At 49.7% G+C, this 21,981-nt stretch overlaps 1 protein-coding gene across 3 annotated transcripts; it reads left to right on the top strand.

The window, feature by feature from the left end:
- The first annotated feature begins 1,387 nt into the window (after window positions 1-1,387).
- Window positions 1,388-21,919, top strand: ARSA (arylsulfatase A). 3 transcript variants are annotated; one of them, XM_081880015.1, is made up of 11 exons: window positions 1,388-1,879; window positions 2,386-2,521; window positions 8,037-8,189; window positions 9,463-9,728; window positions 10,704-10,944; window positions 13,036-13,254; window positions 15,485-15,654; window positions 17,529-17,653; window positions 18,936-19,063; window positions 20,309-20,411; window positions 20,518-21,919. In XM_081880015.1, the coding sequence occupies exons 4-11, from the start codon at window positions 9,502-9,504 to the stop codon at window positions 20,829-20,831; spliced, it is 1,527 nt and encodes a 508-aa protein (XP_081736141.1). In that variant the 5' UTR covers window positions 1,388-1,879; window positions 2,386-2,521; window positions 8,037-8,189; window positions 9,463-9,501; the 3' UTR covers window positions 20,832-21,919. The 3 variants fall into 3 exon arrangements, with proteins under 3 accessions (XP_081736141.1, XP_081736143.1, XP_081736142.1); XM_081880017.1 differs by lacking the exon at window positions 2,386-2,521; XM_081880016.1 differs by lacking the exons at window positions 1,388-1,879; window positions 2,386-2,521; window positions 8,037-8,189 and having other exon boundaries at window positions 8,875-9,728.
- Window positions 21,920-21,981: the final 62 nt, after the last annotated feature.

Raw genomic sequence — 21,981 nt, forward strand, 5'->3', positions numbered from 1 at the left:
AAACAAATTCTGATCTTTTATTTTAATCTCCCTTCCCATTAGACCTAGCAAAAAAGCTTCCGGTCTTTTATCTAATAAGCCTTTTTTAAAAAAGAAAGAAGGAAACAGCCATGTATGGGGGGGGGGGGGTAAGCATCACTTTTCGTGACAGCGCCTTCTGCATAACAGCATGGCTGCGGTGAGAGAGGGTTAAACCCTCAGGGGCTTCAGTATCCAGAGTTTTACTTTTTAATTGGATGCAGATATTTTACATTGTTAAATGTATTGCTCCTCGCCCCAAATCTAACCCTGGCTAGTCGCCATGCTTGCTCCCTTTGGGTGCTAATGCTGGGTGATTTTTCTCTCTCTCCCTCCCTCCATACCCCCCACCTTCCTCTCACCCCCCCCCCGCCTCTAGGTCCCTGTTCCTGGCATTTCCTTGGCAGCAACTCCCTGTTCAAAGCACTAGCTCTCCAGTCTGTTAATTGAGTACAAATGAAGCAGGCCTGCAATTAACCGTCTGGCCCACCCCCCCCCAGCGCCGTCTGTCGCTGGGGTTCTGTCTGGCCCGGTGCCCCCTCCGCTCCCCCCTTCTGGCTGGGCACCGTGCCGACTCCTGGAAATGCCGCCCTGTGCCATTTGTGCCCAAGTGGTGGGCGAGACCCGTCTTCAAGCAGGCGCTGCCAGATCCGGGAGGAGGGCATCTTTGTGGCAAGACGATGAGAGGCCCTTGCCAGCTGTGAGCAAGGCTGGGCACGCAAGGGGCACCCTCGACCATAGAGGCCTCTGCTTGCTGCCCATGTCGTGCCCTCTGACTTTCCCACCATGCCCACTACTGGCCTTTGCCTGCAGATGGCACAGGCCCCATCTAGACCTCTTTCTTTCTTTCTTTCTTTCTTTCTTTCTTTCTTTCTTTCTTTCTTTCTTTCTTTCTTTCTCTCTCTCTCTCTCTCTCTCTCTCCCTTCCTCCCCGCCCAGCCTGTTTCTCAAGTCTCTCTCTCCCTTCTGCCTCCCCCAACCCGCCATGTCTCTGTTCTCTATTTCACGGCTTCTGCCACGGCCAAGGAAAATTTTTTGCGCCTGACTGGCCACCCTTCTCTAGAGCAAAGCCCTTGCTCGGCAAGAAGGCAAGGGCCGGCTCCCTCCTCGCATCTCCGCTGCCCAAAATCTCACGCAAAAGGTTCGCGCGGCAGCCCTGATCCAGAGTTGTCGGCTTCAGGCAGAAAGCTGCGCTGCGCTTTTTGCAGAGAGCTTTCCCGGAAGATGCTGTCTTGCGCCCGCGATGTCGCATCATCCCACGCCTTCCACCCGCAGCGCAGCCCCGGGCCCAGTGAAGCTGCTTTGCACGCGCGTTGCGCACACGCAGCTAAGATCCAGAGGAAGAGAGGCAGGGCAGACGGGGTGAGCACGGAAGCGAGGAAGGCACAGCATCAGATTCTGGGCATGTTTAAAAGGCATGGAGCATGGGAGCGATACTGGAGACCCCTGAGCATACACAGAATGCGATGCAGTCTGCTTGAGATGCAGGCAGCCCCATTGATCTGTTGCACTTTACGGGATCTCCTTAGGGAGGAAGGGGGGTTAATAGGAAGAACGAATCATCTCAGTGGAGATTCTTGCACTGCAAAGGGTCGGACTAGATGACCCTGGCTGCTGGGGGACCCCTTCCAAGCGGAGGAGGCGCAAGGGCGAAGCTAAGCGGGAGGAGGTGGCGGCGGCGGCGACGCAGGCGCTAGGAGCGGATCCTGCTCGGGACCGCTTCTGGGATCCATTCCAGGGCCCCGCCCTTCAGTGGACTCACCAACAACTCTCGGGGACAGCAATTCCCAGCCTGCCCCGCGCCGCGGGATCTCGGGGGCGCGCGCAAGAGCAGCTGTCGCCGGCGCTGTGGCTCAACCCGGTGGGTCTCTCCGCGATGGGCGAGGCGCGCGGAGGGAAGGTGGAGGGTCGGGCGGATCATGGCGGGGCTGCACCCGGTCTGGGCAGACTCGCCGGGTCGTGGGAAAGGGACAGGCGGGCGGGCGGGCGGGCGACCTCTCTCTGCGGGCACAGCTGGCACCGCCATGCCCCTTCGCGCGCCCTTTGCGCTCTCACGCCCCGGATTCCCCCCAGTTCTGCAAACGGGGGGATAGATGCCCGGGCGGGGCTCCAGAGTGGCCACACTTCTGCTTGTGCCATGCCTAGAGCGAATTCGGTGCGAAACCCAATCCGGGGAAGACCCAGTGACGTTTGCCGGGGAAAGTGCACAGGCGTAGACAGAATTTTTGTTAGGGAGGAGGGCGGCGATCGCCCCCAAATTGTTGTGCTTCTTTTGTCGAGTGGGGCGGGCTTCTGCTTGCCGCGGGTGGGGTGGCAGAACCTCAGGTAATTGAGCATTTTTAATGCTTTTCCATGACCTTTTTGAAGCACCGGGGAAGTGAAAGTGTGGGCGTGCCCCGTGAAGTCAGCTGCCGGATCCTGCGCCTCCTGATGCCTCAAGGCAACGCCAGGGACGTTCTCCTACTCCCCTCCAGGCATATTCTTGGAGCATTTCTGAGGTTGGGTGAGTGTTGCTCTGGGCGGACGTGGGCTTTGTGGTGGGGGACTAAGAGGAGCTTTTGCAGGTGCTTCTCGGGAAGATTAATTTAGGTGCTCTTCGTTGGAAGCTGGCCTAAGATGCAGAGGCTGAGGGGGACCCCACTGGATTAGATGGAGGTGAGCTTCTGAAGAAGCAAAAAAAAATATATGCACTCAGACAGGGAACTAGAAATGTGGAACAAAGGTTGGTGTGGATCAGGGCCGGATTTACGAATAAGATAAACAAACTATTTCTTAGGGCCCCACTCTCTTGGGGGCCGCAAAAAAGTTAAAGGAAAAATAAACTGCATGTACATTTCCAAAATATAAGATGAAAAACAAATAAAATGGCTTTAGATAGCTATTAGGTCCACAAATTACCTTATAGCATATATTCAGCACAGGAAACAGCGACAAATAGTTGTTGACAAAGGACAGCTGGACATATAAAGGGCCCCATAACCTTCAGTAGCTTAGGCAGGCATCCCCAAACTCAACCTTCCAGCTGTTTTGGGACTACAACTCCCATCATCCCTAGCTAACACGACCAGTGGTCAGGGATGATGGGGACTGTAGTCCCAAAACATCTGGAGGGCCGAGTTTGGGGGTGCCTGGCTTAAGGCCTCATCAAACCTAAATCCAGCCTTGGGTGTGGATGAGCCCTAAGCTTTTAGAGTTATTTGAGAATGTAAAAAATCAGTTGTGTGGGTTTTGCTGATGGACACAGTGTACTTAGATTTCACAAAGGCCCTAACCCCATGGGAACTTGGCAAGAAAGTGAGAAAAGGTGTCCTCATGTGGGCTGCTAACCTGTTGCTGTTGTTGTTTAATCGTTTAGTCGTGTCTGACTCTTCGTGACCCCCTGGACCAGAGCATGCCAGGCACTCCTGTCTTCCACTGCCTCCCACAGTTTGGTCAAACTCATGCTGGTAGCTTCGAGAACACTATCCAACCATCTCGTCCTCTGTCGTCCCCTTTTCCTTTTGCCTTCCATCTTTCCCAACATCAGGGTCTTTTCCAGGGAGTCTTCTCTTCTCATGAGGTGGCCAAAGTCTTGGAGCCTCAGCTTCAGGATCTGTCCTTCCAGTGAGCACTCAGGGCTAATTTCCTTCAGAATGGAGAGGTTTGATCTTCTTGCAGTCCATGGGACTCTCAAGAGTCTCCTCCAGCACCAGAATTCAAAAGTATCCATTTTTTAAAAAAATAATATTTATTACTTTTAAACACTACAAAAAAGGAAAGAAAAAAGAAAAAAAGAAAAAAGAAACAATATAATACAATATAAAAAGATTACACAACACTAACACAATAAACAAAACAAAACAAAACAAAACAAAAACAGTTTAGCACACATCATACAATTTCAGTATCTTATCTTTCATTCACTTGTTTCAACGACCTCCTCACACCTCCCTTTTTGTATTCCACTTCTATTAATTGTTTCAGCAATTCCTTTCCATCTTCCTCTATTTTCTGTCCTATAATTATCTTAACATATTCTAACCTTATTTTTCCTTTAATACTCTAATAATCTATTTATACCTAATTCCTTATAACATTTCTACTAAAGCCATATAACTTCATTCCAACATTTTTCTAACATTCATTAATTTTACAATATTTCTATAGTCTTTAAACTTTTTTCCAATCTTCTTCCACCGACTCTTCTCCCTGGTCTCGGATTCTGCCAGTCATTTCCGCCAATTCCATATAGTCCATCAACCTCGTGATCTTCTTTCCGATGCTCTTAGCTCTTTTCCAAGTCCCTTCTGCAGATCTTCTTCGTATTTATACAAAAACTTTACTTTGTCTTCTACTGATCTTATTTCTATTTTCCTTCCTTTAAAGCTGAAGAATAGACCTTGGGGAAACTCCCACCTAAAGATGATTTTATTCCTTCTCAGCAGGGCAACCAAATCTCCATAGTTAGACCTAAGATCCAAAAGGTATTTCGGGACGTCTTTAAAAATTTCCACTCTTGGCTGTTGTACTTCTAGGTTCTTCTGGTAGTGCCAACAGTCTCTTATTCTGTTCTTCTCTTTTTTCCCTCCTCTTCCAAATCTGAAGGTCCTCACAGTTTAAACTCTTCTTGACCCAGATCCAAGTCCCCAAAATCAGCAAATTCCTGTGTGAAGAAGTCTATCAAACTTTCCTTCTCCAATTCAGGTAGGGCTCTGATCCTCAAATTCGTCTGTTTTTCTTTAAATTCAATCATAGCAAGCGTCGACTTATGGTCATCAAGTTGCCTCTGTAAGGCTGGGACTCTCTCTCTCACCAATTGTGTTACTTTACATTCAGCAGCAACGGCTTTCTCCCTAGCTTCCTCCGCAGTCTGCCGTATCAAAGTAGATTCCTGTTCCTGTATCAATTTCTGGATTGTTTCTATATTGATATTCACCTTTTGTCCCAGATTATTTATACTTTCTATATTTAAGTCAATTTTAATAGTTCCAGCGTCCACTTTCGCATTTGTCACATCTATTTTCTTATTAAGCTGTTCCAGTGAATCACTTATCTTACTTAATGCAACCTCTAAGGCCTCTTCTGTCGACATTCCTCTTGATTTTAAATGTACTGTTACAAAAGCAATAGCGGAAGAAGCAGGGGGGCCTGACATTGACGCTCTCCTAGATTGCTGCCAAGTCCTCCCAGACCTTAATGTTTTTTCAGGAATTGACTAGTCCGTTTTTTCCTTTCCATTTGCCATAACACTTAACCGATTCAAGGTCAGTCCCAGAGTCTCACAGCTTTTTATCTTGCAGCTGGAAATTCCCCAGCCCAGCTCATGTAACAGTTTCAAAAGCCTCCTCTAGGGGGAAGCAGTTTCAGTTTATATTAGTCAATAATGTCATCTTTTAAACACAGCTCAAACAATGAAGTTAGTTTCAATTTTCAGTTACTTTTACTCCTTTTTAAAAACAGACGGAGACAGTAGAAACAATGTATTTCTCTTATTAGCTAGCTGTCAATGAACGTTCTAATCGCTGTCAATGAGCCTTCCAAAGAACGTCAGTCCTGCTAGCAGCCCGTTTCCAGGGTCTGAGCAGTGGTATTTTAACTCTCTTCGCTCTCTCCCGCAGGCATATTCAGTTCACAACTCCCCCCCCCTTCTCCTGCCTCCAAGGGGGGGTTTAATGTTCTTTACCGATGGAAATTTAGTCCTTTACAATAGGCTTTCCAAGGCTTCAGCTTGCAGCCTCAATGCTTCAGTCTATTTACAAAAGGGGAAGGCGGACTTCCTGTATTGAACCTCCCCGTTACGATACCAAAGTAAACTTTTAGAAATCCCAATTCTCCCGCTTCAGCTCTACTCACGGGTAATTACTTTAAAATCAAATTGTCCACAGGAAAAAGTCAGCGCTCTCTGGCAACAGCTATGCGGCTTCGCTCCGTGGAAGAAGCAGACGATTCGAAGCACCGCGCTGCTCACCCCATGTCGCTCCGGACCCCCGAAACCGGGTTTCCCCGCGAGTAGGGGAGGTGCAAAAGGTGCCCGCCGAATCCCACGCTCACAGGCTTCTCCCGCCTGTGATTTTTTGTGGGTCTCCGCCTTCGCCATGACGGCCAGACCCAAATTCCCACGGGGCAAATTCCTCCCGATCAGAGGAATTCCACCATTACCAGAGGCACCAACCCGGAAGTCCTCCAAAAGCATCAATTCTTCGGCGATCAGCCTTCTTTATGGTCCAGCTCTCACTTCCATACATCACTACTGGGAAAACCATAGCTTTAACTATACAGACCTTTGTTGGCAAGGTGATGTCTCTGCTTTTTAGGATGCTGTCTAGGTTGGTCATTGCTTTTCTCCTAAGAAGCAGGCGTCTTTTAATTTTGTGTCTGCTGTCACCATCTGCAGTGATCATGGAGCCCAAGAAAGTAAAATCTCTCACTGCCTCCATTTCTTCCCCTTCTATTTGCCAGGAGGTGATGGGACCAGTGGCCATGATCTTCTTTTTTTGATGTTGAGCTTCAAACCATATTTTGTGCTCTCCTCTTTCACCCTCATTAAAAGGTTATTTAATTCCTCCTCACTTTCTGCCATCAAGGTTGTGTCATCTGCATATCTGAGGTTGTTGATATTTCTTCCAGCAATCTTAATTACGGCTAGGGATTCATCTAGCCCAGCCTTTTGCATGATGAATTCTGCATATAAGTTAAATAAGCAGGGAGACAATATACAGCCTTGTCGTACTCCTTTCCCAATTTTGAACCAATCAGTTGTTCCATATCCAGTTCTAACTGTAGCTTTTTGTCCCACATAGAGATTTCTCAGGAGACAGATGTCTTTCTGGAACTCTCTAGCTTTCTCCATAATCCAGTGCATGTTTGCAATTTGGTCTCTGGTTCCTCTGCCTCTTCGAAATCCAGCTTGCACTTCTGGGAGTTCTCGGTCCACATACTGCTTAAGCCTGCCTTGTAGAATTTTAAGCATAACCTTGCTAGCGTGTGAAATGAGTGCAATTGTGCGGTAGTTGGAGCATTCTTTGGCACTGCCCTTCTTTGGGATTGGGATGTAGACTGATCTTCTCCAATCCTCTGGCCACTGCTGAGTTTTCCAAACTTGCTGGCATATTGAGTGTAGCACCTTAACAGCATCATCTTTTAAAATTTTAAATAGTTCAGCTGGAATACCATCACTTCCACTGGCCTTGTTATTTGCAGTGCTTTCTAAGGCCCATTAGACTTTACTCTCCAGGATGTCTGGCTCAAGGTCAGCTAACCTGTTAAAGAACAGGAATACACGAGTAGGAATCAGTGGAGAGTTTTGCTGGTGGAGGGATGTAGAAAGCAGAGCCCTCCAAAATCCGAAGTCCCAACCAGTGTTGTTGTTTTAAAAAATGTTCAGAAATAATCTCAAGGAAGGGTTAGCAGTGAAGTGGCCCTGCTTCCAGATAACATCACAATATTCCATGTGGTCGAAACATAAAATAATTGTGTGTAGTTCCAGAAAGATTTCTCCGAACTGGATGACAACAAAATGGCAGGTGTAAGTGTAAATTGATGGAAACTGGGACGGATCCTGAATTCACACAGAGGCTGACCTGGCAGTGACTTCACGGGAATGGGATCTTGGCATTGTGGGATCATTAACCCAGTGTGTAGATAAGCAAAAGGCAAATTCCATGCTAGGGTTCCTTAAGAAAAGGATCAAAAACAAAACTGCAGATCATTTGTAATGTGCTCTGAAGATCTTTGCTGTGACCGCATCAAAACCTCGATATATTGCAAAGGGATATTGCAGAACAGCACAGAGGGCAGGAAAGAAGAAGCGAAAATTCTGTGCGTGGAAAAGTTGCAATGTTTGTGGCTTTTTAGATTAGAAAAGCAGTTAGTCACAGGAACGGTGTGGCAAACATGATCATATTCATGGTATGGACATCTGCAGGAGTTCTTCCGGCTGGGGGGAGGGAAGTTAAACACAGAAAGTGTGGAGCTGGCTATAAATCCCTATGAAAAATGAGAAGAATAGGGCATATGCATTTTTTTGTCTCCCATTACAGGTTCTATGAATGTTGGAAACATGGGTGTAGGGGAAGTGGAAAGAGCAAAGGTTTCTTACCCCCCTCTTATAATGCTGGAACTCAGAGCCCTTCAGTGGAGCTGAATGTTGGAAGATTTCAGGACAGACGAAACAAAGTCCTACGTCACTCCGTGTATCCTTAAACAGTGTTGGCTACCACCAGCGGCGTAGCGTGGGTTGTCAGCACCCGGGGCAAGGCAAGTAATTTGCGCCCCCTAACCCGGGGCAAGGCAAGTAATTTGCACCCCCTAACCCGGGGCAAGGCAAGTAATTTGCGCCCCCTAACCCGGGGCAAGGCAAATAATTTGCGCCCGTAACCCCTAACCTGCCGCCGCTGCCAGCTTCTTCTTGCTGCTGCCTGGGCTGGGGTATTTACGGTAAGGTAGCTACAGCAGCGGTGGCAGCGGGTCCGTGTCAGGTGATCTGAGGCGAGTTGCCGCTGGCACTGCCGCCCAAACGACACCGCTTGCCCGGAGGAGGAGGAGGGCAGAGAGGCGAGGAAAATGCAACATGGCCCAGCAGCTGCAGCAGCGGCGGCAGCAGTGGGGCTGTGAGGAGGGGCTGCCTGGCGCGCCCTCCACGGCCCTGACACGTGGAGACCACGGCCCTAACACGTGGAGACCACGGCGAGCACTGAGAGCCGCTGCCTGCCGGACGCCTTCAGCCGCGCACAGCTCGTCGGTTCCGCGAGACATGGGGCTCTGCTACAGCCTGCGCCCGAGGCTCTTTGGCGACTCCGGAGGCGGTGAGCGCGCCCCCCCAGATGTTGTGCCCGGTGTGGCCGGCCCCCCCTGCACCCCCACGCTACGCCACTGGCTACCACCTTAAATGGCTTTAAAAGAGGGTTTGGCAGATTCATGGTGGATAAGCGCTAGTTAGCCACGCTGGCTGTGCTCTTCAGAATCAGGACACCAGTTCCTGGGATTCCCAACTGGGGAGAGGAGCTGTTCTGCTTGGATGCTGCTTGGGACTTCCCACTGGACCATCTGGTTGGCCCTGTGAGAACAGGATCCTGGATTAGATGGGCCTCATTTGGCTTGATGCAGCAGCGTTCGTCTTTTGTTTTAAGAGAGTCTTCTTTCTTTGGTCTTCATGTTTTTAGTGATGCACTCTTCAATATCTCCATCCCTGCTGAGCTGTCGGTTCTCCGTGCAGACTTGTCTTCTCCAGAGCACCTGCCATCTGCCTCAAAGAGGAGGATTATCCGTGACAACCTCCTAGTGCTGTGATCTTGCTATTCTAGAGTCGGGGTGCAGGTAGCTGAGAAGAGGCAATGGTTGTTTTGAGCTGGAGAGGATAGAATATTTGGTTCCTGCCCTGTCTCTGTAGTCACTCCAGCAAAGCTTCTTCTGACTGTAGGCCAAATGGCTTCCTGGCACCAACCTGGGCATTAAGTACCTGGGCAGCATCCGGGGACGGTCTTTGGGGACACGCCTTCATTAGCCATGCCTTCTCTGGGACTTGTGCTTCTGTGCCTGGTGGCCCTGGCTCCGCTGAGTTCAGCCAGCCAGCCCCCCAACATTGTCCTCATTTTTGCCGATGACCTGGGCTTTGGAGATCTGGGCAGCTATGGGCATCCCACCTCCTTGACACCCAACCTGGACAAGATGGCGGCCGCCGGCCTACGGTTCACCGACTTCTATAGCAGCAGCCCCGTCTGCAGCCCCTCCCGGTACGCCAATCCCCATCTCCCTTTCTTGATCAATTGTTGGGAGTTAGTTAATGTGACATAAGTCACACCAAAGGGGACAGTCATCTTTCCCGGACTCAGTCCCTCCTCCCCAAGCCCCAGATATGCAGTTATACAGACTATGCTAACCATAAAATGTTCTGGACACCAGTACACACACGATGACTGGTTCTTGCATGTTCTATCACTCCCTTCCCTTAGTCCTTGGGCAGGGGTGGACTTTGGTAATATGGCACCCTGAGCAAGGACAAAATTGGGCACCCCTTCCAACCTTGAGTCATTATTATTGGGTATTATTATTACCGTATTGGCCCGCAAATAAGCCACACCTTTAAAATTTTTTTTGGGGGGGGGAGGAAAGACAATACCATAATATAATCTGCTCCCTTAAAATTGGGTTACAGGCTGAAAATTCCTGCGTTTGGTAGAATTGTAACTCTGAGCCAATTGAAGCCTTTGATCTTGCAAGCCCGCAAAAGTTTCCATACAACCGCTAAAATCATAAATCACTATTCAATCGCCACAATTCCACAGGCACACTTGTAAATGGCAACAGTCTGAAGCTTGCAAATTGGCAAGAAAACATGTTTTATTCCCTTTTACTGTACGTCTGTTTCAGCAGCGATATCATAAAAACCCATTTTTGTAAGGTCGCAAATTTAAGCTGCAGTTTAACTTTTCATGGTCGGAATTTGGCGAGGGGGAAGTGAGGCTTATATTCAGGCTAATACAGTATTATTCTGCACCCACTCTGCTCAGCGCCCAGTGCGGGGGGGGGGGGGCGGGAGGAACTGTCCACATGGCCCTAAATCTGGCACTGCCTGGGGCACCTTTTCTTGAGTGGGCAGGTGACTGCATGTTCCTTTTGGAGTGGCTGGAGTTTGGCTGGAGCTATGTGACTGCCTGGCTGTTGTCCCGGAAGTCTAGTGTCTTTCCTACTTGCTCTCACCCCTCCAGGGCAGCCCTGCTGACGGGTCGCTACCAGACCCGCTCCGGCGTTTACCCCGGCGTGTTCTACCCTGGCTCCCGAGGAGGCCTCCCCTTGGCCGAGGTGACTCTGGCGGAGCTGCTGAAGGGGCGAGGCTATGCCACCGCCATGGTAGGCAAGTGGCACCTGGGCCTCGGACCGAATGGGACGTTCCTGCCCATGCACCAAGGGTTCGACCAATTCCTGGGGGTACCCTACTCGCATGACCAGGTGAGATGCGGCCGGGTGGGCAAAGCAGGAAGCAGCGCAGGCTGAGAATGTGTGAGGCTTGGAGTCGCTGCAGGAAAGGAGGAGAGCTGGGCTAGGAGACCCTTGTACAGCTTTAGGCTGCAGGTGAAGCAGTTTTAATGAGAGGGTCTAACTCAGCTCTGCTTGAGGAAATGCGAGGTTTCCCCCCGCAGTTACAACATTCACTGTGAATTTGGTGGTTTGTTCATTTTTTTACATAAAAAAAGAAAAGCACTGAATTCAGCAGGTTCGGATTTGAGCCTGACTACCTTGGGACATGGGTGGTGCTGTGGGTTAAACCACAGAGCCTAGGACTTGCCGATCAGAAGGTCGGCGGTTCGAATCCCCGCGACGGGGTGAGCTCCCGTTGCTCGGTCCATGCTCCAGCCAACCTAGCAGTTTGAAAGCACGTGAAAGTGCAAGTAGATAAATAGGTACCGCTCCAGCGGGAAGGTAAACGGCGTTTCCGTGCACTGCTCTGGTTCGCCAGAAGCGGCTTAGTTATGCAGGCCACATGACCTGGAAGCTGTACCCTCGGCCAGTAAAGCGAGATGAGCACCGCAACCCCAGAGTCGGCCATGACTGGATCTAATGGTCAGGAGTCCCTTTACCTTTTACCTTTACATTGATATTATATTGGCAATACAATATCACTTAATTCTTTGGAAAATGCTTCTCACAAACGAATCACAGAACTGTAGAGTTGGAAGGGACGCAGAGCGTTATCTAGTCCAACCCCCTGCAATGCAGGGATCTTTAAGCATTAAATTAACAATGCAATGAACTTTAAACATTACATTTCAGAATATGGCTCTGAGCCCTATTTACTGGGAAGCGGCAGCAAGAGAAGGCTGTTTCCTTTGGGCCTGGAATTTGGGGGTTTCCTGGGAGCATCTGTGTAGTTGCCCCTCTTGGGAACGGGCTGCTGGTCTGGATGGGCATTTGGTCTGCTCTGGCAAGGCTCTTGTTAAGTTCTTCGCTGTGAAATGTTGATGAATTGTGTGTGAGAGAGAGAGCAGTGCCAGATTTACGTATAAGCTAAACAAGCTCTAGCTTAGAGGCACACTCTCTTGCCCCCCCCCAAAAAAAAATTATAGGAAAAAAACCTGGATGTACATTTCAAAAATATAAGATAAATAACCAATAAAATAAAACCTACATACAGCAACAGTGTTTTGTGTTGTGTAGGCTCCTATGATGTAAGTCATGGGCCCGGCCTGCTAGCCTGCTCCCTAAAATATCACTAGTTTGTTCCTTTCTATAATAATAATATTATGATAATTTATTATTTATACCCCGCCCATCTGGCTGAGTTTCCCCAGCCACTCTGGGCGGCTCCCAATCGAGTGTTAAAAACAATACAGCATTAAATATTAAAAACGTCCCTAAACAGGGCTGCCTTCAGGTGTCTTTTAAAAATAGGATAGCTGCTTATTTCCTTGACATCTGATGGGAGGGTGTTCCACAGGGTGGGCGCCACCACTGAGAAGGCCCTCTGCCTGGTTCCCTGTAACCTCACTTCTTGCAATGAGGGATCCGCCAGAAGGCCCTCAGCACTGGATCTCAGTGTCCGGGCTGAATGATGGGGGTGGAGACGCTCCTTCAGGTATATTTCTGTATATAGGGTGCCTACATTCTGCATGGACTAGTTGCATGCCAACATGTGCAAATGGCTTGAGATACCTATGAGGTCCATCAATTACCATATAGCATACATTCAACACACAAAACAGTGACCATTTGTTGTTGACAAAGGACAGCTGGACATATCAAGGGCCCCATTACCTTCAGTAGCTTAGGGCCTCATCAAACCTAAATCCGTCCGTGTGTGTGTGTGTGTGTGTGTGTGAGAGAGAGAGAGAGAGAGAGAGAAAGAGAGATTAAGGTTAAACTTCATCATCGCCCATATGGGAGCAGTGCTGGTGGAGCTAGAACAATGAGTGGAAGCCCTTAAATGGGCTTCTAAGGCAATGAGCGCCTGTGGTTTTGTGTGCATTCTGTGCCTCTGGCATGCTCTGGCTGCTCCTCTCTCCTGTGATAACACCGCCTTTCTCCTTTCTTGTCCTGCTGCAGGGCCCCTGCCAGAACCTTACCTGCTTCCCCCCGGACACGCCCTGCTTTGGGACCTGCGACCAGGGAGTGGTTCCCGTCCCCCTGTTCTGGAACCAGAGCATCATACAGCAACCTGTGTCTTTCCCACACTTGCAGCCTCTCTACAACGGCTTTGCCCGAGACTTCATTGTTGCTTGCGCACGGCGCAGCCAGCCCTTCCTGCTATATTATGCCTCCCATGTAAGTTCCAGAGCTCTTTGTGCAGGCTTGGGGCAAAGAACCCAGGCAGTTAAGTTTTATTCCTGTCCTTGGAGCCTGTTCTCGAGTCCAGCAGAGCTCCGGCGCTGCCTGCGGCTGTGTGAGATGCGCTTGTATGCCACACAGGCAAGAATGAGCGGCCGCATGGTCTTCCACCTCTCTTGTTGATGGGGATTTTGATGCACCCCGCTCCCCTCTGAAGCTAATATTATTAATAATAATGATTTATTATTTATACCCTGCCCATCTGTCTGGGTTTCTCCAGCCACTCTGGGTGGCACCCAACAGAATATTAAAAGCACAATAAAACTTCAAACAGTGTCCGGGCTGAATGATGGGGGTGGAGACACTCCTTCAGGTATACTGGACCGAGGCCATTTAGGGCTTTAAAGCACCAGAACTTTGAATTGTGCTCGGGAACGTACTGGGGGCCAATGTAGGTCCTTCAGGACCGGTGCTATAAGGTCTCAGCAGCCACTCCCAGTCACCAGTCTGGCTGCTGCATTCTGGATTAGTTGTAGTTTCCGTATCACCTTCAAAGGTAGCCCCACATAGAGCGCATTGCAGTAGTCCAAGCAGGAGATAACTACAGCAGGTGTTTCTTCACACAGAGCAGAACTCCTGCAAGTCTCTTGTCTTGAGCGGCTTTTGAAAAAGGGTTGTGTGCTTTAAAAGAATAGTCTGAGTTCCCCGTATCATGCTTAGCCCCACCCTTGGTTGATGAAATGCACCCTGCAAAATAATCGCATGTATGCACATTTCTGATGGTCCAGACCCTTCTCAAAACCTCAAGGCTCTTCTGCTGCCAAATGATGATTTTATAAATATAAAATGCTGCATGTTTCTGATCACCAAGTGCAGGCAGTTAAGAGCACTGCTGGGCTGCCCCTGTCTTTAACAAAGAATTGTAAGAGTTGGAAGGGACTCTGGGGGTCCTCTAGCCTAACCCCACACAATGCCAGACTCTTAACGAAAACATACATGGTAGATGGCCGTCCGACCTCTGCTTAAAACCCTCGAAGGAAGGAAAGTCCATCATCTGCTATTGTAGATGGTCTGATCTGCTACTGTGTATCACTTGTGTTGTCAGAAAGTTCTTCCTGGTGTTTAGTGGGAACAAAACAAAATAATGAAGTTAAAACACCATTAAAACACTGCAACAAGGCGATTAAACCAGTTAGTAATGCTGCAGCAGCCTTATAATCAGTTCAAAAGCCTGTGAGAAAATGTGTTTCTTTAAGTTGTCTCCTAGAAGTCATGAGGGGGGGGGCATATCTCCAGATGGAAAGACTTATACAGTGGTGCCTCGCAAGACGAAATTAATCCATTCCACGAGTCTCTTCATCTAGCGGTTTTTTCGTCTTGCGGAGCAAGCCCATTGACGGTTTAGCGGATTAGCGCTATTAGCGGCTTTTAGCGGCTTTTAGCGGCTTATCGCCTTAGCGGATAAGCAGATAAGCGGCTTTAACGGCTTAGAAAAAGGGGGGGGAGGAAAAAAAACCCGCAGGAACTCGCAAGACATTTTCGTCTTGCGAAGCAAGCCCATAGGAAATTCGTTTTGCGAAGCACCTCCAAAACGGAAAACTCTTTCGTCTAGCGAGTTTTCCATCTTGCGAGGCATTCGTCTTGCGGGGCACCACTGTACAGTGGTACCTCTAGTTACGACCTTACCGGTAATTCGTTCCGGAGGTCCGTTCTTAACCTAAAACTGTTCTTAGCCAGAGGTGTGCTTTCGCTAATGGGGCCTCTTGCTGCCGTTGCACCACCGGCACACGATTTCCGTTCTCATCCTGGGGGCAAAGTTCTCAACTCGAGGTACCTCTTCCAGGTTAGCAGAGTTTGTAACCTGGAGCATTTGTAACCTGAGGCATTTGTAACTTGAGGTACCACTGTATATAACAAGGGAGCCAGCACAGAGAAGCCCCAGCCAGGAAAATGGGAATGGTAGAGATCAACTTTTGGACAAATTAAGCTGGGGGTGGGGGTGGAGTTTTAATTTCATAGCATCTGCTCTATCAACTGCAATGAGCCAGAATGTCTAAAGGGGGAGAGAGGTATTCCCTCCCGCATCGTCCTTGCAAGCTCCCCAGAGGCTTCTTGCTGGGCCACCTTGGTCACTGGAACCAGCAAGGCTCTTCCGAGGTTTCCTGGTGAAACTATTCTGCTGAAGTTAGGAACATTGACAAGTGCCTTGTTCTCTGCTCATCCACAGCACACGCATTACCCCCAGTTTGGGAGCCAAGAATACGCAGGCCGCTCGCCCAGGGGCCCTTTCGGAGACGCCCTCCTTGAGTTTGATGGATCTGTGGGACACATTTTGCAAGCGCTGCAGGACAGCGGGATAGCTGAAAACTCCCTGGTGTTCTTCACCGCCGACAACGGGTGAGGCTGCTTCTCACCTCCAAGATATCTAACCCAGAACTGGGTCTCAACGTTTTTTTTGCTCGGGAAGCAGGAAAGATTGGCAAAGACTGTGGCGGATTTGTTTAGGACGGACAGTGAATTGCTGACATTGCAGACTAGTTCTGCTGCCATATATACTTTTTGACTACGGCCGAGCTCCTCAGCTCCTTGAAGGCAGATTGCTCCATCTGGCCATAAGATATGGCTGCAGAATTTGGGAAGCTTTGAGTTCCAGGCAACTTATGTGCATTGAACACATGCAAGTTCAACTGTATGCGGTTGACATTGCACAAATTAAACACATGGAAGGCAGAGAGCTTAAAAGCTCTTTTTGCGCAGGGCTTCCCCAGTGTGGAAGGAGCATTTAAACCCTCAGACTTCCTTACTGGGCTCTGGAAGGCTCTCATGAGATCTTGCAATGGCCATGCAAGATCTCACAAGAGCCTCCCAGAGACCAGTAAGTAAACTCAGTGTTTGAAAGCTCTCTTTCCCATTTGTGGTGAGCGGTTAAGACCCTTTTGGCATGCCGGCTCTGGAAGGTAAAGATGATTGCACAGGGGCACTTCCAAGGCGTTGTTTTGACCATACGCGATTTTGGCTTTATACACACAGCCCAGGGAAATTAATCCCTGCGTAAGACGCAAGTGATCTGCACCACGTTTGTTAGAAAGGGGATGTTTTAATGGAAAAGGAGCGAGGTCCCAACCAAAGAAGAATGTTAACTTAAACTGATGGGATATATCTAACATATAGAATAAGAAAACAAGAAAAATGCACGTTTAAAGAAGACTGGAAAATGTTTACTGAATATATGGGTGAAAATTGTGTTCATTTGAAAACGCTGGTAGCATTAAGATAAATTCAACAGTGCAAATAAGATTTGATGGATGTAGCAATTGATTACTGAACGGTTTAGTTCATGTAAAATATGCAAGGATGTAAGGTATGTAAAAGTGAAGCGGGTGGTGCTGTGGGTAAAACCTCAGCGCCTAGGGCTTGTCGATCGCATGGTCAGCGGTTCGAATCCCCGTGGCGGGGTGAGCTCCCGTCTTTCGGTCCCAGCTCCTGCCAACCTAGCAGTTCAAAAGCACATCAAAGTGCAAGTAGATAAATAGGTACCGCTTTCTAGAGGGAAGCTAAACGGCGTTTCCGTGTGCTGCGCTGGTGCCACCTCGCCAGAGCAGCTTTGTCACACTGGCCACGTGACCCAGAAGTGTCTCCGGACAGCGCTGGCCCCCGGCCTCTTAAGTGAGATGGGCGCAAAACCCTAGAGTCGGACACAACTGGCCCATACAGGCAGGGGTACCTTTACCTTTACCTAAGGTATGTAAAAGGATGTGGGTGGCGCTGTGGGTTAAACCACAGAGCCTAGGACTTGCTGATCAGAAGGTCGGCAGTTCGAATCCCTGCGATGGGATGAGTTCCCGTTGCTCAGTCCCTGCTCCTGCCAACCTAGCAGTTCGAAAGCACGTCAAAATGCAAGTAGATAAATAGGTACCGCTCCAGCGGGAAGGTAGACAGTGTTTCCGTGTGCTGCGCTGGTTCGCCAGAAGTGGCTTAGTCATGCTGGTCACATGACCTGGAAGCTGTCTGCAGACAAACGGCAGCTCCCTCAGCCAGTAAAGCGAGATGAGCGCTACAACCCCAGAGTTGACCACGACTGGATCTAATGGTCAGGGGTCCCTTTACCTTTAAGGTATGTAAAATGAACCATGGAAAGAAGAGAAGGGAAGTTATTGATTTAAGGTTGCTTAAATGAATATTTCGAAACATAATTTAGAAAATGTTTTAAATGAAAAAGGGGTGGGGTGGGGGAATATTGCATCCTAATGTTCATTCCCTCTCGCTTGCAGCCCTGAAACTATGCGGATGTCCCGAGGAGGCAGCTCTGGCCACCTCAAGTGTGGCAAGGGCACAACGTATGAGGGTGGAGTGAGGGAGCCTGCTGTGGCTTACTGGCCAGGCCGCATTGCCCCAGGTACGTCCGGCCCTTGCAGCCTCAGGGTTGCAGCAACTGCTAGAGCAGGTGCAGTCCTGCATCCAGGGGTGGAACAAGGTGGGGGCGGGCCGCCCCAGGTATCATTACCGAGGGGGGTGACATTCAGCACACTGCATGCCTGCGATTCCCGCCTACTGCAATCTATCGGGGGAATTGATGGATCTGGGCCACTTTGCCGGCAGCCTTCCCCCCCCCCCTCCGCCGCCGTTTTGACAGCCCCGCACTCCCTGTCTGCTTTAGGAGGCAGGGAGGCAGGCAAGCAAACAAACAAGCAAAGGGCGAAGGGAAGAAGAGAAGGAGAATCTCCCTCAACTCAGGACCCAAAGCCTGTAACCCCAAAAGAAGCTCAAGAACTTTGGCCAACCCTCCCCTAAAAAAAAGGGACACGGGTGGCGCTGTGGGTTAAACCACAGAGCCTAGGACTTGCCGATCAGAAGGTCAGTGGTTCGAATCCCTGCGACGGGGTGAGCTCCCGTTGCTCGGTCCCTGCTCCTGCCCACCTAGCAGTTCCAAATCACGTCAATGTGCAAGTAGATAAATAGGTACCGCTCCGGCAGGAAGGTAAATGGTGTTTCCGTGCGCTGCTCTGGTTCGCCAGAAGTGGCATAGTCCTGCTGGCCACATGACCCGGAAGCTGTACGCCGGCTCCCTCGGCCAAGAAAGCGAGATGAGCGCCGCAACCCCAGAATTGGCCACGACTGGACCTGACGGTCAGGGGTCCCTTTACCTTTACCCCTAAAAAAACTCAACAACTCCTGGCAATGGCAATGGGTAGATCACAGCCAGTCTTTTTATACTGTGAGTAGATCGCAGTCTCTTGGGAGTCCAACTAGATTTCAGGGGGGAGGGGGTGACAAGAAATTTCCCACACCGGATACCACCTAACCTTGCTATGCCACTGCTTGCATCTGCCCTGGCTACCCTTCCTGCCTTGTGTTCAGAGGATGCCACAGCGCATCTCTTCCAAATCGGGGCTGGGCACCTGGTGTGTGTTTTTTTTAAAAAAAATATTTTTTAAAGGACTGCCTCCCCATCCTGGACCTTGCAGGAAGGACAGGGGTTGCTTTGGCTGGTGGTGAAACTGGGTGTATTGCTTGCCTGTCGGTTACATGGGGGTGTTATAATTAATACTATTTTTAATGGATTTCTAGGGGGTATACCCTCCCCGGGTGGGCTAAAACAAGTCAACGCCAAAATTTAAAGTACCATACCCCAATTGTCTTTCGCTGCTCCTTCTTTTCCTGTCTGTTTCTGCATTCAGGTGTGACCCATGAGCTGGCCAGCACCCTAGACATCCTGCCTACTGTGGCGGCCTTGGCTGGGGTTCCTCTCCCCAATGTCACACTGGACGGCTACAACCTCAGCCCCATCCTCTTTGGAAGTGGGAAGGTGAGCTTCCGGTTGGTTTCTCCTTCTCAGCAGCGGCTGTCACAGTCAGTGTGAATTGAAATGGGCTGCTGGGTGGGGGAGCAGGTAGGGGCAGGGAAGCGGGGTGGTCCGTTGACCCCTCTGCACTCCATTCTGTTTCCTTGGTGCCACTGCAGACTGGTCTTCCGGGACTGCAGCAGTTCCACCACGTTCCCTCCGACACCATTTGAGGGACCGCAAGGCGTCGAGCGAATCTCTGAGGCCGTGGTGCTTGGGGGAAGCTTGGTGACGCTGGAGAGCAGCTGTGCTACCTAGTTTGAGAAGTGTGCTGGATTTAGGTTTGATGAGGCCCTAAGCTACTGAAGGTAATGGGGTCCTTGATATGTCCAGCTGCTGCTGCTGCTGCTACTGCTGGAGCAAATACTTCTGTAAGGTTAGGCTAAGCATGTGGGAATAAGGTAAGGTAAGGTTAGGCTAAGCATGTGGGAATGTTAAGGATAGTAGGAGAGGATATATTGATTAAATATTATCCTTCCTTCACTCACTCTCATGAGTCATGTAGCAGAGCAGAAAGCTAGTTTGCAGATTAGTTTGAATCTCTTTAGTTAAGCAGCTTGGATTATTCCTGGTGTCCCCTTTTATCATTCTTAAAAGAATAAGGACACAAGGGTCTCTCCTTAAAAGTAACAAGAAGTTTACTCACATTCAGTTCACGGTATGATCCCCGAAGGCAGGCTTTAGCTAGCAGTTACAAATACAGAGAAAGGTGTGGCTTACATCCTTTGTAAGCATCAAAGCCCATGTGCTGCTAGCTGAGAGCCAGCAGACAGCAAAATGCATTAAGAGAACAGCATCAAGAGAACAAAAATGGCAGCAGGAGAGCAGTATGGAATCAAGAAAGAGAGATGGCTGCGTGACTCGTCTCTTTTATGGAGTCAGCCAGATCCACACCCATCTCCCAGGTCACATGCAGGGGGAGGATGCAACAGACCAGTGGAACAGGAAGTTACACTGACTGGATGTCCCCCTGCTTGTGCCCATTCTAGAGAAATAAGGAATGTTGCATTTGACTGCACCAGTGGATTACACCCCACAAAGCAGACCTGTTGCTGAAGGCGTCCCACTCAAAGTTTTCTCTGTTGGCAGCCAATGAAGTGGAAAATCTCATGCTTTGCATATTACCCTCCCCCCATTGTTGTTCCTTAAATTTATATGCCGCCTTTCAACCAAATATCACAAGGCATATCATTATGGCTCCTCTTTCAGAGTCCCCGCCAGACCATGTTCTATTACCCCCCAGCCCCCAGCCAGTCGCTCGGCGTCTTCGCAGTCCGCTATGGAAAATACAAAGCCCACTTCTTCACGCAAGGTAAGCCCAGGGCTTGATCCTGCCTTGCTCTCCCTATGGTCACCTGAACCCCTTCCTGACCTGGGACGGCAATGGTGCGGCATGTCTCCTTTTTGTGTCATTGCAGGAGCCTTCCATAGCGACACGACCCCTGACAAGGACTGCCACGGGATGACCCCCCTGATGGGCCATGAGCCCCCGCTGCTCTTTGACCTGGAGTCAGATCCTGCGGAGAATTACAACCTCCTTCGAGGCGGCCCTGTGGGACCCGACGTCCTGTCTGCCCTCAAGGAGCTCTCTCTGCAGAAGGCGCTTTTCGATAAACAGATGGAGTTTGGGGAGAGTCAGCTGGCGAGGGGCAGCGACCCTGCGCTGGAGCCCTGCTGTTCTCCTTCGTGTAGCCCAAAGCCTTTGTGCTGCAGCTGCGCGTCGGCCTCTTAGCCTCCCTTGCATAAGCTCCTGCCGTACTCTGTACATGCACAGCTGAACAGTTGCGAACTCCAATGAGGGCTTTCAGCACCCTTTTCATTGAGGGAAATCCACATGTTAGGGACATAGGAAACCATACTGAGTCAGACCATTTGGCCCAACTAGGTCTGTATTGTCTAAACTGACTGGCAGCAGTTTCCTGGGGTTTCAAGGAAGGGAAGTCCCCAGCCCTGCCTAGAGACGCAGGATTTGCACTCAGGACCTCAGTGCCTTTAAAACAGGGGTCAGCATTCCTCAGACCATGTGGTGGGCCGGACTATATTTTGGAAAAAAATACGAACAAATTCCTATGTCCCACAAATAACCCAGAGATGCATTTTAAATAAAAGGACACATTCTACTCATGTAAAAACATGCTGATTCCCAGACTGTCAACGGGCCGGATTGAGAAGGTGATTGGGCCGGATCCGGCCCACAGGCCTTAGGTTGCCTACCCCTGCCCCTGCTTTAAATGTCCCTGGATCCTCAGAGAGGCTGGTCCAACAGTGCGAAAGCAAGACATGGTCTCAGAGGTGGTTGCAGCAGGCAGCTTTGCCTCTGCCCATGCCAACATACTCTGTAAAACCTTGCCACTTGGAGTGTTCGCGATGACTGATCCTCTTCTTCTTTCTCCTTGGAGGAGGACTTTGTGGGATCAACCTCCAACCGTGCCTCGCTCATCTCCCCCGAGGGAAGTGTTCTGGGTGACTTGCATTTAGGAATGAATTCCGTCCAGCCAGAGTTTGCCTGTTTTGCTCTGTGTTCTCTGTGACAAATGTCTCTCTGCTCACTGGAATTCGCCAGTCTTCAGGCAGAGCCTGGTTGGGGGTTGGCTTAACTGCGGAAGCATACATTGGACTATCTTCTCCCTACACCTTCCCTATGCCCTCTGTGGCACCCTTTCTCAGCCCATCGGACGGCCCTTCCACTTCAAGGGGCTGGCTCATATCTTAAGAAAACTAGAAGGCAGCGCTAGAACCACAGCGCATCCCAAAAAGAAGCCAAGCTGTTTACACGGTTGATGTATGCAATAATAAAGAACTTGAGAAGCCTGGGATGAATTGAGAAGCCCAGATATTCCTTTGTTAACATCCTGCCTTTCTTCCTCCGTGGAACCCGTGGG

The sequence above is a fragment of the Podarcis erhardii genome, assembly GCF_964252035.2.
Source record: "Podarcis erhardii genome assembly, chromosome: 10".
NCBI classification, from domain to species: Eukaryota; Metazoa; Chordata; class Lepidosauria; order Squamata; family Lacertidae; genus Podarcis; species Podarcis erhardii.